Source organism: Plasmodium gallinaceum, assembly GCF_900005855.1.
Source record: "Plasmodium gallinaceum strain 8A genome assembly, contig: PGAL8A_v1_108, whole genome shotgun sequence".
NCBI classification, from domain to species: Eukaryota; Apicomplexa; class Aconoidasida; order Haemosporida; family Plasmodiidae; genus Plasmodium; species Plasmodium gallinaceum.
The window spans coordinates 380,926-396,466 of NW_021628228.1; the positions used below are offsets into that span (position 1 = coordinate 380,926).

General features: G+C 18.1%; 4 protein-coding genes across 4 annotated transcripts; 2 read left to right on the forward strand and 2 right to left on the reverse strand.

The window, feature by feature from the left end:
- Positions 1–1,023: 1,023 nt before the first annotated feature.
- On the reverse strand, positions 1,024–2,811 carry PGAL8A_00388700 (phosphoglucomutase, putative; the record flags this gene model as incomplete). Its single annotated transcript, XM_028670231.1, has 1 exon — positions 1,024–2,811. The coding sequence occupies one exon, from the start codon at positions 2,809–2,811 to the stop codon at positions 1,024–1,026; it is 1,788 nt and encodes a 595-aa protein (XP_028527004.1).
- Positions 2,812–5,039: 2,228 nt separating this feature from the next.
- On the reverse strand, positions 5,040–6,659 carry GMPS (GMP synthetase, putative; the record flags this gene model as incomplete). Its single annotated transcript, XM_028670232.1, has 1 exon — positions 5,040–6,659. One exon carries the CDS (start codon positions 6,657–6,659, stop codon positions 5,040–5,042), a length of 1,620 nt encoding a protein of 539 aa, XP_028527005.1.
- Positions 6,660–8,276: 1,617 nt separating this feature from the next.
- NIF4 (NLI interacting factor-like phosphatase, putative) lies at positions 8,277–12,643 on the forward strand (the record flags this gene model as incomplete). Its single annotated transcript, XM_028670234.1, has 3 exons — positions 8,277–12,084; positions 12,229–12,430; positions 12,541–12,643. The coding sequence occupies 3 exons, from the start codon at positions 8,277–8,279 to the stop codon at positions 12,641–12,643; spliced, it is 4,113 nt and encodes a 1,370-aa protein (XP_028527006.1).
- A 709-nt stretch (positions 12,644–13,352) lies between these two features.
- Positions 13,353–15,455, forward strand: PGAL8A_00389000 (conserved Plasmodium protein, unknown function; the record flags this gene model as incomplete). The annotated part of the gene is made up of 1 exon (XM_028670235.1): positions 13,353–15,455. One exon carries the CDS (start codon positions 13,353–13,355, stop codon positions 15,453–15,455), a length of 2,103 nt encoding a protein of 700 aa, XP_028527007.1.
- Positions 15,456–15,541: the final 86 nt, after the last annotated feature.

Here is a 15,541-nt window from a genome sequence, read left to right on the forward strand (position 1 = left end):
AAAAGATATTTTAAAAAACAGTAATATTATGAAAAGCAATTACATATTTAAATTTTACGACAAGATAATTAAAAATTTAATATTTTTTTAGCAAAATTTTTTTTTTAACATTTTCCACAGCATAAAGCAAAATATTTTAAGGGATTTTTTTTTTTTTTAAAAATACATTATCTTTATTTATCTATATAAATTGTATTACTAAATAATTATAAAACTAAAAAATTTTTATATGCATATATAAAATATTAAACATTTTTTCTTTATTAATTTTATCTATTTTTCCAAAATTTTTATCTCGATATTAAAAAAAAAATTATTTTATTTTTTTTATTTAATTCCTTCTTATGTTAAAAATGGAATATTGTGCATTTATTAACATATACAAACGTATATTAAATTTTTTTGAACTCTTTGATTAATTATGATTACAGAAGATGTTATTTCACATTTTGCATTTATAATAAGATGTAATTTTTAATAACTCAAGAAAATATTTAAAACATGAAAAAAAAATATTTAAAAAAAAGATAAAATATATATAAGATATCAATGTATTGTAATAACTTTTTTTTTTAGTTCAGAAAATTTTATATATGATGATTTATTGGTTTATTACAATACTTTTATGAAGGTTTATATAATAAGTAATGATAATTTTTATTTAGTAATTTGAGAATATCAATTTTTATTAATATTATGATTTTTTCATTTTATAAAATATCTATAAATTTTTACTTTGAATGTTAAAAATATATATTATAATTTAATATTTTTAAATAATATATCTAAATCACTAAAAAAAAAAAAAATAAAAAAAAAAACTGTTTTAAAACTATGCATAAATAATTTTAAGTTTGAATTATTTATATCTTTTTTTTTTTTTATAATTTTTTATTGCATTTATGGAAAAAATTATATAAATCTTATGCTACATTTTATGATATTTTATTTTTTATTGAGACATTTATTTTTTTTTTTTTTTTTTTATATTATTATATATTATGTAGTATTTTTTATTGTTTTTTAATTTTTCTTGACGTTATATTTATTTGGTTGCATAAATAAATCCATAACATTATTTATAAGTTCATCAATATCTCTTCTAGCTTCTTCATAAGTACTTCTGGAAATTTCTCCATACCATTTTACTTTTGGTTCTGTTCCACTTGCCCTTATAGTTAAAATGGCTGTATTCTCAAATTGGAGGGTGATCATTTGAGAATCAGGTGTTGCAGCAATTAAAGATTTTTTATCAGGTGTTGAAGAATCATATCCTGTCGTTAAATCTCTAATGTGAACAATTTTATAGGAACCTAAAGCATTTTTATAAGTTCCATTACATCTAAATTCATTAAAAATACTTACAATATCGTTAGGGTCTAAAACAATATAATATCCATTATTACTAACAAAATATCCTATTTCTTTTCTAACATTTTCTAAATATTCGTGAAACGTTAAATTATTTTCATATAAATAAACAGCTATTTCTATCCAATAAGCTAAAGCAGATATACCGCATTTATCCCTAACATGACGTGTTAATGCATGACCTAAAGCTTCTTCATAACAATATAGTGTAGTATAATCTTTGTTGTCATATTCTATGGCTTTATTAATTAACCATTTAAATCCTGTCAACGTTTCATCATAATGATATCCATATTTTTCACATAATTTCTTTAACATTCTTGAACAAACAACTGTACAAATAAATACATGTTTAGATTTATCTATATTTTTTTTTTCATATTGTTTCATTAAATGATATGCAAATAATATTCCTAATTCATCCCCTGAAAATATCTTCCATTTATTATTAAATTTTTCAGCACACGCAAATCTATCTGCATCTGGATCATTAGCTACTATTATAGGACTATTTACTGCATCAGCTAATTGAATAGCCATATCTAAAGCTCCTTTTTCTTCAGGATTCGGAAATGAGACAGTAGAAAAATCTGCATCTGGTAAAGCTTGATGTGGTACAGTTAGTAGATTATTGAACCCAACTACATGCATAATACCTTGAACAAATTTTCTACCAATTCCATGCATAGGTGAATAGACTATAGCTAATTTAGTACGTGAATTTCGATGACAATTAAAATTAAATTCATGTTTTAAATCATACATAAAAGAATCATACATTTCGTAATAAATATCTTCAGCTAATGAAGTATCCTTTAAATAAAAGTCTTCATTTAAATATTCATAAACATCATTCCATGGTTTCAAATTTTCTAATATACAAGTGGCAATATTTTTATCTACTGGTGGTATTATTTGAGCTCCATTTGCAGCATACACTTTATAACCATTATCTAATTTAGGGTTATGAGAAGCTGTTACCATAACCCCACATAAACAATTTTTCTTAAAATTAGAATAACATAAAATAGGAGTTGCAACAGTTTGTCCAAATAAATAAACTCTAAATCCTTTTGATAAACAAACAGCTGCAGCTACATGGGCAAAAGATTCTGAATGATATCTTCCATCGAAACCAAATATTATTCCTCTATTTTTACACAAATTTACACCATATGTATTCATTAAATAAGTACATAATCCTTGAGTAGTTTGCATTATAGTAATAACATTCATTGCATTAAATCCAACACCCATTTTACCTCTTAAACCAGCTGTTCCAAAGTTTAATCTTTTTAAAAATAAGTGCTCTAATTGTTTCTCGTCGCATTTATTTGTAACTTCATTTGTTTCCTCAATTAAATATTTTGGTTTTTTAAATAAATTCCAACATTCAAGGCTATCTAAAAGTTGTTTATTATTTATTTTGTCAATATTCATGTTTTAAAAAAAGAGAAAAAAAAATAAAAATAATAATAATAATAATAATAATAATAATAATAATAATAATAATATATCTGTCTTAAAAAAAAAAAAAAAATAGAACAAAAAAATATATAAATAATTAGATAAATATAAAAAACGTTTTTGTATAAATGAACAAATATACTTATGAAAAAAAAATATAAGATAAAAATCTTAATAAAATAAGTTATATAAGTAGATAAAAACAAATATTCACGAATATAAGATTAAGGTGCATACCTAAATAAAAAAATTATATTTTATGAAGTTTCAAGAAATGAGGAAAAAAATAAAATATTAAAATATAAAAAAATTAAAATATATATTTTTTAAAATTATTTTTATATTTCAGGTAATTAAAAGATAAATAATTTCTCAAGTTTTCATATATAGAAATTATTCTTAAAATATGAATATTAAAATAAATTTTCTTTAAACATTATTACTTATTTTAATCTTACACATTTATTATAAATAAATAAAAGAAATAATTATTAAAATTTAAACTTATTATTAATTTTACAAGTATAAAATTATAATGTTTACATTTTTTTTTTAATTGCAATGATTGCATTAATACATTTTCTATGACGCACTTTTTTCCTTTCTGTATATACGCTATTTGTAGAAATAGTCTGAATAAGATTATGATCTTAATAATTAAAAAAAAAAAAAAAAAAAAAAAAAAAAAAATATTAAAGTGCTGTATTCTTACATATAATAAATGATATTAGAATAAATAAATATTTATATTATGTTATACAATATATTATAATATTATTTAATGTAATATTTATTTTATAAAAAGTAATTTTCCTTTTATTGATAAAAAATATAAAAAAAAAAATTGAAATAATTTTAAATATATATACTTTTCAATGTATCATAATTTTTTTTTAATTTAAAATGTTGAAAAAAAAAAAATTAAAAAAAAAATTATAAGAATAACATATTTCTTTTAAGTTGTATTTATATTTTCTTTTTATAGTGCTTGTAGATGTATACGTATTAAAATAAATCAACAATGTAAGAAAAATAAAAAAAAAAAATTATTTCATTTTAATTATCTTTTTTCATTTCATTGTTTCATTTTCTTTCTCTTTCTCTTACTCTTTCTTTTTCTCTTATTTTTTTTTTTTTCTTCTAATTTTTTTTAATTTAGAAAAAGAAATTTTTTTTCTAAATTTTCAAGTTTAAATATATACACATAAATTGTTTTTTACAATTGCACACTTGATGTATATCCCAATTTTAACAAACATTTAATTCATAAATAATAATGAAAGTTAACATATTTAAAAAATATAAGAATTTTTTAAGTTGTATATTAATGTATAAATTTTGAAAGTTTTAAAAAAAATAAAAATTATAATATCATTCATTAAAATAAAATTTTTTTTCAAGATTTTAACGACACTGTTATTTGAAAGTGTAAAAATACATAACCATTCCTTACAATACAAATTCTTAATGTATTTTCTCATATGAAATAAAAGAAAAGAAAAAAACTTAAATTTTTTTTTTTTTTCTATAGTTATATAGTAAGCAAAAATTCTTAAATTCAAATTAAAATTTTTTTTTTTTTAGTGTTTTATATAAATTTATCTTTTTATGTGTTCCAAATTGTATTTAATTAGATGAATATAATTTTGTATTTTTAAGTATTTATTATTAGTAATAATAACATAATTTTTAAGTAAAAGTGCCATTAGTATTAATATATTATTAAGAAAATAGCTTTTTCAAAAGATAATGTTTTAAAATTACTATAAAAATAGTTATTTACATTTAAAAAATGAATTTTTTTTTTTTATTAGATTATATATTAATAATTCTATAAAAATTCTAATATATTTAAATATAAAAATTGGAATATTATTTTCTGTGAATATTAAATATTTTTACTTTCGTCCAAACATTTAATTAATAAAATGATAAGTTTAGTTATTAAAACTAAAATCTAGATATAAAAATATAAGTATTACATATAAATATATATATAATTAGATATTTTGAATAAAATAATAATAATATAAAAAACAGTGTACATAAAACATTTTTAAACAAAGGAATACTATTTATTTAAAGAAGTTTTAAAATTAATTTTAATTAATTTTTAAAACATTTAAAAAAATTTTGTTATGTATCTTATGTAAATTTTATTTTTTCATTATTATATTTTAATTTATTTTTTTTTATTTTCATTATTCGAACTCTATTGTTGAAGGAGGTTTTGAAGAAATGTCATATAAAACTCTATTAATTCCTTTTACTTCACTTAATATACGAGTTGAAATTTTTTCTAATATATCATATGGAATTTTAAACCAATTAGCAGTCATAAAAGAAGATGTTTTAACTGCTCTTAAGACGCACACATATTCGTATGATCTTGCATCTCCTCTAACTCCTACTGATTTTGTAGTTAGTAATACGGCAAATGCTTGATTAATTTCATCATATAAACCATAATGTATTAAATCTTTTATGAAAATATCATCTATTTCTCTTAAGATATTTAATTTATGTTCATCTATTTCTCCTACAACTCGAATTGCTAAACCTGGTCCTGGAAATGGATGTCTATTTATGATTTCTTTGGGGAGATTTAATTCTTGAGCTAATTTTTTAACATCATCTTTAAATAAATATCTAAAAGGCTCAAATAATTTAAATTTTAAATTTGTTGGTAATCCACCAACGTTATGATGAGTTTTAATAGTATCAGATATATTTTTGGAACATTTACTTTCTATTACATCTGGATATAAAGTTCCCTGTAATAAATAAGTATAATTAACATCTATGTTCATATTTGTGACTGCCTTTTCAAATTCTTCAATAAATAATTTTCCTATAATTTTTCTTTTTTTTTCTGGTTCTGTTACTCCTTTTAGATTTTTTAAAAAATTATCTGATGCATTTATTCTTGTTAAGTTCATATCAGGGAATAGTTTTTTTAAAAAAGAAAATACATTTTCTCCTTCATTTTTTCTTAATAATCCATTATCTATAAAAATACCAAAAAAGCGATTTTTAAATATTTTATATGTAATAGCAGCAGCAACAGTACTATCAATTCCACCAGACATTGCAGCTATAACGTAGTGATCATGTGCATGCTTTTCAATTTTTTTAAATTCTAATTCATGATATCTAATAGGGTCAAATTGTTTTTTGCATTTGCATACTTTATAAGCAAAATTAAAAAATAACTGTTCACCTACAAGTGATTCATACACTTCTGGATGATATTGAACCCCATGAATATTATGCTCTTTATCATAAAAAGATGTAATTAAACAATTCTCACTAGAATTTGTTAAATAAAAACTATCAGGAATTTTTGATACTTCTTCCGTGTGATTCATCCATACAGTAATTTTTTTATCATTTATGTTATCATATAAATCACAATTATCCATTAATTTGTAATTCTTATATCTATCATCATGTGCATTTTCTGTTGTTATTATTTGCACATCTGTAGAACCATATTCACAATTCTTGGATTTTTTTACTTCTCCCTTCATTTTTAATGCTATTTCTTGCATACCATAACAAATTCCCAAAATTGGGATTTTGTTTTTTAAAAAGTATTCAAATACTTCATCTTTTAAATGAGGAGATCCTGGTTCAATGGTAGATTTGGGACCCCCTGATAAAATAACTCCCTTTATATTTAAATCTATTATATCTTTTAAGTCAATATTAAAATCTTTCGTCTCACTAAATATTTTTATGTTATTTAAACGTTTTATAATTAGATGAAAATATTGAGTCCCAAAATTGATCACTAATATTTTATCATAGTCACCCTCCATTGAATTACAATCTACTTTTTTTTTATTATGGAATATTCTTTTTTATATTTCAAAATTCTAAACTTAAAATTTATCTCCTTATAATAAATATTTAAAAAACAATGTTATAATAAAAATAATATTAAAAAAAAATTACTTATGAAAAACAATGAAATAATAATTTATTTAAAATATTAGAAAAAAAAAAAAAAAAAAAATTTATTAAATATTTTTTATGAAAAAAATTTTCTTAAATTTTAGATAATAAAAATTTAACCATTTCTTAAACATACTTTTTTTTTTTAATGAATTCATTATTTTTATTCTACTTAAAAATAAATTCAAATTTGATTTAAAAAAAAAAAAAAAAAAAAAAAAAAAAATACCAATTTTATATTATAATAAACATTAATATTAAAATTTATATAAAAATAATTAATCTACAATAATGAAAAATTACTTATCATTTTTTATTATGGTAAATTATGCTTGATAAATATTTTGTAAAACGAAATTTATGAGTTTCTTTTTGAAATTTTTTTTTTTTTTTAAACATATCTAAATATGAAAAAATATAGTTACAAAAATTTATTTCTTTTTTCTAAGCAACTGATTCTATAGTATAAAATTTTAATTAGTAGCTTTTAATATAAAAAATCATAAAATATATTTTTATATTCCTATAAAGGTAGTCAGGATTTCTTTATATATGCATATACTATTTTTATCTTTTTTCTTTTTAATTAATAAAGCTTATATAAAATTAAAAATAAAGGAAATTAACAATTTTTATATTAAATATACAAAACTTCCTTAGTGTTGATTTATGTTTCTTTTTTTTTTTTTTCTCTAAATAATAATTAATAAAAAAAATTTCAAACTTCATGTTTTAAATAATATAATTTATAATTCTTAAAAAGCTTAATATTTTTAATTATCTTAAATATTGTAGAACCAAAAAACATTTTTATTGTTCATTTTTAAATTATAGAAAACAAAAACCAGTAGTATGATCTTAAGAATTTTATCTTTTGTGTATAGTTTTTTTTTTTTAAACAAGTATCATACAATGTATTTAAATATAGAAAGTTCAATATAGTCCATTATTATATACATAAGTAAAAAAAAATTATTAAAAAAATAAAAAATAGAAAAATGTTAGAAAACAGCATATATTTAAAAATATAAAAGCTCAAAAAAAAAAAAAAAAAAAAAAAAAAAAAAAATTGAAGCATATTAAAGTATTTTGAAAAGTTTTATATATATCATACAATTCTGTATTTTTAAAGTAATATTTGAAAAAATGCAGTAATTGAATGAACTTCAAAATTTATAAGAATAAATTTAAAATTTATCCATAGGCATATATATATATATATATATATATATATATATATATATATATATATATATATATATAAATACATTTAAGAAAAAACTTTTAATTTTAATCATATTTTCTTACAATATATGCAATAATATTTTTTTTTATAAATTTTTTTTTTCTCATTTTTATATTTTTATTATATTTTGGCTGATGAATTATCTCAATCTTAATTTTTTTTTACTTAAACTATGTAATTTTATAAATTTAAATCTGATCATATTATTTTTGATTCTGAATTTTTTTTTTTTTTGATGGAAAAGAAAAAAATCTTTTTACCAAAAAATGTTACTTTGCCTTGTAAATTAAAATGGACGGTAGATAATAATTCAGTAGTTAGTTTTAATCAAATAATTGCTTTTATTATTGAAAGCAAGAATGAATTCTTTGATTCACATAACTGTAATAATTTATGTAATAAAAATGATCCATTAAATGATAAAAGTATTTATTTAAAAGATGAAACCAATAATTCAAGTGATGAAAGCAACTACATAAAAAATCAAAATAATTTAAATGAAAAAAATCCTCATTTAAGTGATGTAATTAATAATATAAATGATGAAAATGATGACATCAAAAATGAAACAAATACAAATAATAGAGATAATAATACCAATAGTAACCTTAATAATATAAAAGATGAAAAACAAATGATAAATAATAAAAAATTAAATGAAAAAAAAAATGTTATAAATTTTATTTTAAATAATAGAAAGAATTATGAAATAAAAAATAACTATATTGCATTACGAAGCAATAGTCATGGAAGAATAACTATTATAAAAAATGATTTTAATTTAGAAAAAGAAGAATATATATATATTAATGATCCTAATGAAGTATTATGTGAAATTAGTGATACCAAATGTAATCATGAAATAATTTTTTCTGGTTTATGCACAAATTGTCTTTTAAGTCAAGAAGAGATAAATAAAAATAAGGAGGAACAAAAATATTTTTTATCACCTGGTTTTTTAACAAACGAAAATGAGTTATTTATAAATTCAGATAAGGCTATAGATTTAGAAAAAGAAAGAATTAGAAATGTAATTGAAAATAAAAAACTTTGTTTAGTTTTAGATTTAGATAATACATTATTGCATGCATCCTTTTTTCTTTTGTCGGTAAATATGAACTGTCGAATAATAAATATAACAACGGATCTTGATAAAAATTTAGAGGAAGAAATGAATTATTTAGAAGAGCTAAATAACCAATTGTATAATGTAAATAACACTAAATGTGATTTTAATAAAGAGACATTAGTTCATGAAATCTCTAATAGTGAAAAAGACGTTTATCTTGGAAAAAAAAATGATATAAATAGAGATGACATTACAAATAATGATACAGATGCAAGTATTAATAATAATATACAACATAGTAATAATCTAAATTCTAATAATAAAGAAAATGACAATAATAGTAAAATAAATTTTTTATATAATGATATAAAAATTAATGGAAAAGTTAATGAGGATTATTTATATTTTATACTTCAAAGAAAAAAAAATGATATGGAATATAATATGAAGCATCAAGATATAAAATCTAGTTACGATAATTATTGTAATTTTTTAGAAAAGATTAATACAATAAATCTATTAAAACATAATGGAAAGTTCATACATTATGAAAATTTAAATGACAAAAATATTAAAAAAAAAGTTGAAAAATTAGAACTGTCAGTGTTAAAAACTAATGTAAAATATCAAAAAGGATCTTATACAATATATTATAAATTAAGACCAGGAGTTATTCAATTTTTACAAAAGATGAATGAAAAATTTGAATTGTATTTATATACAATGGGAACATTAGAACATGCTAAATCTTGTTTATTTTTATTAGATCCACAGAAAAAATTTTTTGGAAATAGGATATTTTCAAGAAAAGATAGTGTTGATGGTTTAAAACATATGGATAGAATTCTACCAACTTATCGAAGTGTTTCAATATGTATTGATGATAGTGATTATATATGGAAAGAGAGCAGTTCTTGTATAAAGGTCCATGGTTATAATTTTTTTCCTGAAATAAATTTTTTAGAAGATATTAAAAGAAAACCTTATTTTTTAACAAAATTTTTTTCTTTAGCTCAATCTTATTTAAATTTTTCAAATACACTTTATAGATTTATTAATTTTAAGTGTAATGAATATGAACAATTGAAGGCAACACGAAAAGATAATATTCTTTACAATTATTTAAATTTGAATAATTCTTTTAATAATTCTAAAAATACAAGAAATACTTTAAATATTAGTATGGAATTCGAACAAAATTACTCCAAAGATGTAAATAATGATAAACAAAGCTTCCATAAAAATGAAGGATTAAATTCAAATAAGGCCATTTTAACTAATGAAATTAATGAAGATAATTTTAATGAAGAAAAAGAAAAAAAAAAAAACAATGAAAATGAGAATTTTTTAATTTTAGAAAATTACAATTCTATAAATGTGAATGATAATGAATCAATTGAATCAAGTGAAGATAATTTCATTGATTTAGATAAGGAATTTGAGACAGATAGTGAAAATGAAATTGAATTAGATCCCAAATTATTTAACTCCTGTCAGTTAAATATATTCAATGACTCAGAAGATTTTAATAAAACACATGATAGCGAAAATATAAAAGAAGAAATAGGTAAACAAAATAATGATGAAGATATAAATACATTAATAGATGAAAATAAAAATGATAAAGGTAATATTGAAAATTCATATAACGATTATGAAAATAATATACATGATAAAAAATTACATATAATTAACTTAAGGGAAAAGGAAAATAATCCCTCTTTATTAAATAATATTAATGATGTGATTAATCAAAAGGAAGATAATAATTATTATTACACTGTTTTAAATTATGAGACAACAGAAAAGAAATTCAAGGAATTTCTCTGTTTAAATAATACTACATATCAAAATAGAATACCCAATGAAATGGAAAATATTTTACACAAAGAAATCAAGGAAGAAAAAAACGAAGAAACAAAAAAAAATAGTTGTATAGAAGAAAAAAAGGATTATTTACAAAGCGAAAATTTTTTAAAAAAGGAAGAGAATACAGTACATTTGGAGAAGATAGAAAATTCAAATTGTCATGAAAATGAGAATTTTATTCAAATCAAAGAAAATGAAATTAATGAAAATAAGAATTCAAATTTATTACTTTTTAAAAATATATCTTCAGATAAGCAAAGTATTAATAATATCAATAACTCGTCAAACATTAGTTTACCAAAAATTCATAAAGATATTGATAAAAATCAAAATAAAAAAAAAAAAAAAATGAATAAAAAGAAAAATATTAAAAATAAAAACTTATTAAATGATGATGAAACATCTTATAATATTATCCCATTTTCTACATTAAAAACAGAAGAAAAATATATTTATTTTGAAGACGAAATTATTTTCAAATTTATATCGGAAAAAAATTATAGAAAGTATGATAAATATGTAGTAGAATTTTTAAATAATTATTTTGAAGAAGAATTTAAAAAAAGAAATAAAGAAACAGAAAAAATTAATGAAATAAATATAAAAAAAATAGAATTAGATAAAAATTATGATAATGTTATAAATGAAAAAAAAAAAAATTTTAATAAATTCAATGTTCTGAATAATACAAATAAAATAGGAAAGAAAGTAAAAAAAATAAAAGTGAAAAGATTTTTGCAGTTTCAAAATTTAAGTAAAAATAAAATTTTCAACCAAAAAAAAAAAAAAGTAATTAAAAATTGTTTTAAATTAAGAAATGAGAAATTATATAATCGAATAAAAACAACAAATAAAAATGAATATTATGAAAATTTTTTTATACCAAAGAATTTAAAAGAACCAAAATTTAAAGATAACGATAAACAATTATATTATTTAGCAACCATATTAGAAGAAATACATAATATTTTTTATAAAATTCTAGAACATTTCAAAACTTATAAAATAAATGAAGAAAATGAAGAGAATAAAATATATAATTATTTTTTAAGATATCCAATAGTAAGAACAATACTAATAGAATTTAGAAAACAAGTTCTAAAAGGTTATAAAAAAACTAATAATAAAGAAAATTTTTAAAATAAATATACTTTATTTTTTGTGTTATTATTTGAACAAAAGTAATATATTTTTAATTTTCCCTTATATTTATGTAAGCGCTTTTTTTTTTTTTTTTTTTTTTTAACAGATTGTATTTTTAATATATCTTTATTATCTGATGATATAAAGAGAAGTGACTTTATTGATCAAATACTAAAATTAGGTGGAGTCATAAATAATAAAAATTACACTCATTTGCTATCAATAAATAATTTAGTAAAAAATGAGAATATGAATAATGTTAAAATTCCTAATTTGATGTGGATAGAGAGAGCTTTATATACATGGAAGTAATAAAATGAATAAAATAATATTACTTATATATATTTAAATTCTATTTTATATTTATTTTATCTATTTTTATTTTTTATTTAATTTTTTTTTTTTTTTTTATGTGTAGAAATATTGATACAAAATATTATGATGCCAATAATTGGAAAAAAATTCACAGAAACTTTTGGGATGTTATTGAATATGAAGAAAAAGAAAACATAATAAAATAATTCTTATGCAAATTAATTTGACTTTACTCAATTTATTTTTTTTTTAACAAATTTGAATGTTTTAAATAGTATCACTATTATAATTTTTGTCAATTTGTTTTACTTTTTTTTTTTTTTTTTTTTATTTTTTTTAAATAAATTATATATTCTACAAAACAATGAAATGATTAATATTTTAATTTTTTGTGTAATTATTTAAAAAGAATATTTAAAATAAAATAAAGTAAAATTTAAAATTACAGGTTTTGTTTTGTTCCTATCATTTCTATATATTTTATTTCTTTTTAGCATATTTTTTTTTTTTTTTTTCATTGTTAATTTATTATGTGAAAAATAAAAGTTTAATATTTTTAAGTAGATACAAAATAAAATTATTATGGTAACATTAAATTCTTCACATTTTCAATTTTCTTTTTGTTGATCTTTTTATATGTTTGTATAATGTTATTTTTGAAGGTAATATGAAAATAAATGAAAGAAAAGAAAAAATAAATTTTAACATAAAATATGTAAATATAACAAATAAATATGAAAAAGAGAAATTAAATTTGAAGTATGAATGTATAAAAAATTTATTATTTTAAAAATAAAAAAAGAATGATTTGTAAAGCATATAATTTAATAATATTTCAAATTTTCCATAAAAAAAAAAGAATATACCTTTAAATATGTTTCCTTAAATACTTAAATTTTTTTAGTAAAGAAAATTATGAAAATAAGTAAAATAAGAAGAAAGGTAGATCCACCATTAATTGTAAGTAAAAGATTACCTTCCTTTTTAAAAAAAGAGAAAATTACTTTAACAAAAAATAACTTTAAAAAAAATGTAAAATATAATCAAACTCCTCAATTTGTTCAAGCAATCATTAAATTCAGTAAAAAGAATAAAATTTTTGATGATGACAATGTGATAAATAAAAATAAATTGATATACATAAATAATTTGCTAAATGAAATTCCTAAAAATAAGGATTTGTTAACATCTACTTTAATATGTGAAATATATCGTTGCCTTTATAAGCTAAATTTTTTTAGAATGGATATTATTTTTAATTTGTACAGTATATTAATAAATAATACTATTAATTTTTCTAGCATAAATGGGTATGTTAATTGCAATTTTAAAGAGTTAATAAATATCACTAAATATTTATATCATTTTCAATATATATGCAATACTAATATTCAATCTATTCTAAACAATAATGATAATAACTTTAAATTAAAGATTGTTGATAGATATCTTAAAGATAACTTTAAGAGTAGAAATGTACATATTTATAACAATATATATAATTATATTATCAAATATAATAATCACAACAATATAGATATTTTAATTTATTCGTTGATTAAATACAAAAATTCAGATAAAGAAAAGGTAGGAACTAAAAGAATAATTGAAACTGATAATTCAAAAGAATTGAGTCCTAAAAATGATTTAATAGATGAAATTAATAGAAAAAATTGTAAAAATGATAATGGTGGAATTTCTGAATTAAATGAAAATGTACAAAAAAATTTTAATAATAAGCAAATAGAAGAGAATAAAGAATTATTAATTGAATATATAAACTCTTTTTATAAATTAAATGATATGTTTAATTTTTTGTTGAATAAAATATTAACGTATTTTAATGAAAATTCTAACATTTTTGACTTTTATAATTTAAAATTATTATTTTTCTTTTTAGGAAAATTTGAAAAATATGATTTGGGAACTTTAGAAAAAATCTCTAGAAGAATAATTGAAGAAATTGAAAAAATAAAAACTAATCCTAAATTAATTGGTGAAAATTATGAAGAAAATAAAAAGTATAATTATGCAAAAAACAGAGTAAAGAAATTAAAAAAAAGGTTTATAAATACATTTATGAAAATAAATTCAAAAGAGTTTCTTATTTTACCATATGCAATTGGTATTTCTATGAATACATATTTTAATAATTATTTAATCGAATATGTAAATATATATATATTAAGTTTAATTAATTCTAGAGTTAATTGTGATATTGTTAATTTCACTTATTGCTTAATCGGATATAAATATATTATGTTAAATTTTTTTATTTTGTTTAATATATTTTTATTTAAGGAAAAATGTTTAAAGAACAAAAAACTTATAAATAAATATAATATTTTTTTTAAAAAATTAATAAATAATGTAAAAAATTTTAAAAACACAGAAAACATAAAAAGTAGTGTAAGTGATGAAATAAAGAACATAAGTATTTATAATAGCGTTTTTAATGATACTAAAAAAGAGTTAAATAATAATGTCTTCAATGGTATAAAAACATTTAGTGATACTAAAAATGAAAATTGTGATGATTTAAGAAAAAAAGAAAACGACTTGAATAATAATGAATATATAGTAGATAAAACAGGAAATTCAAGTAAAATTAATTTAAATAGTGAAATGGAAAATTTAAGTGATTCAAATTATATTTTTAATATGTTACTAAATGAATTTCAAATTAATTTAGAACAAATTTCTTTAGTAGATTTTGATAAAAATTCTTTTTATCAAAAATATAACAGTGATCAACTTGAAAAATTTTATTTATATTATAAAAATATATTTAATAAAGTATATAATTATTGTATATTCCTATTAAATAAGTATGACATTAATGAAATGTTAAAAATTTATAAAAATTTTAAATCTCTTTTAATAGATGATGAAGTAATAAATAAAGTATATATAGAAGTGCTTTATGAAAAAATTATATTAAATTCGGAATCAGAAAATGTTTCAAGTCTATTGAAATTTATTTGCAATAGAAAAATGCAAAAAATTAGCGGAAAATAGTATCCTTTAAAAAATTAAATTTAAAAATTATCAAAAAAAAAAAAAAAAAAAAAAAAAAAAAAAAAAAAAAAAAAAAAAAAAAAAAA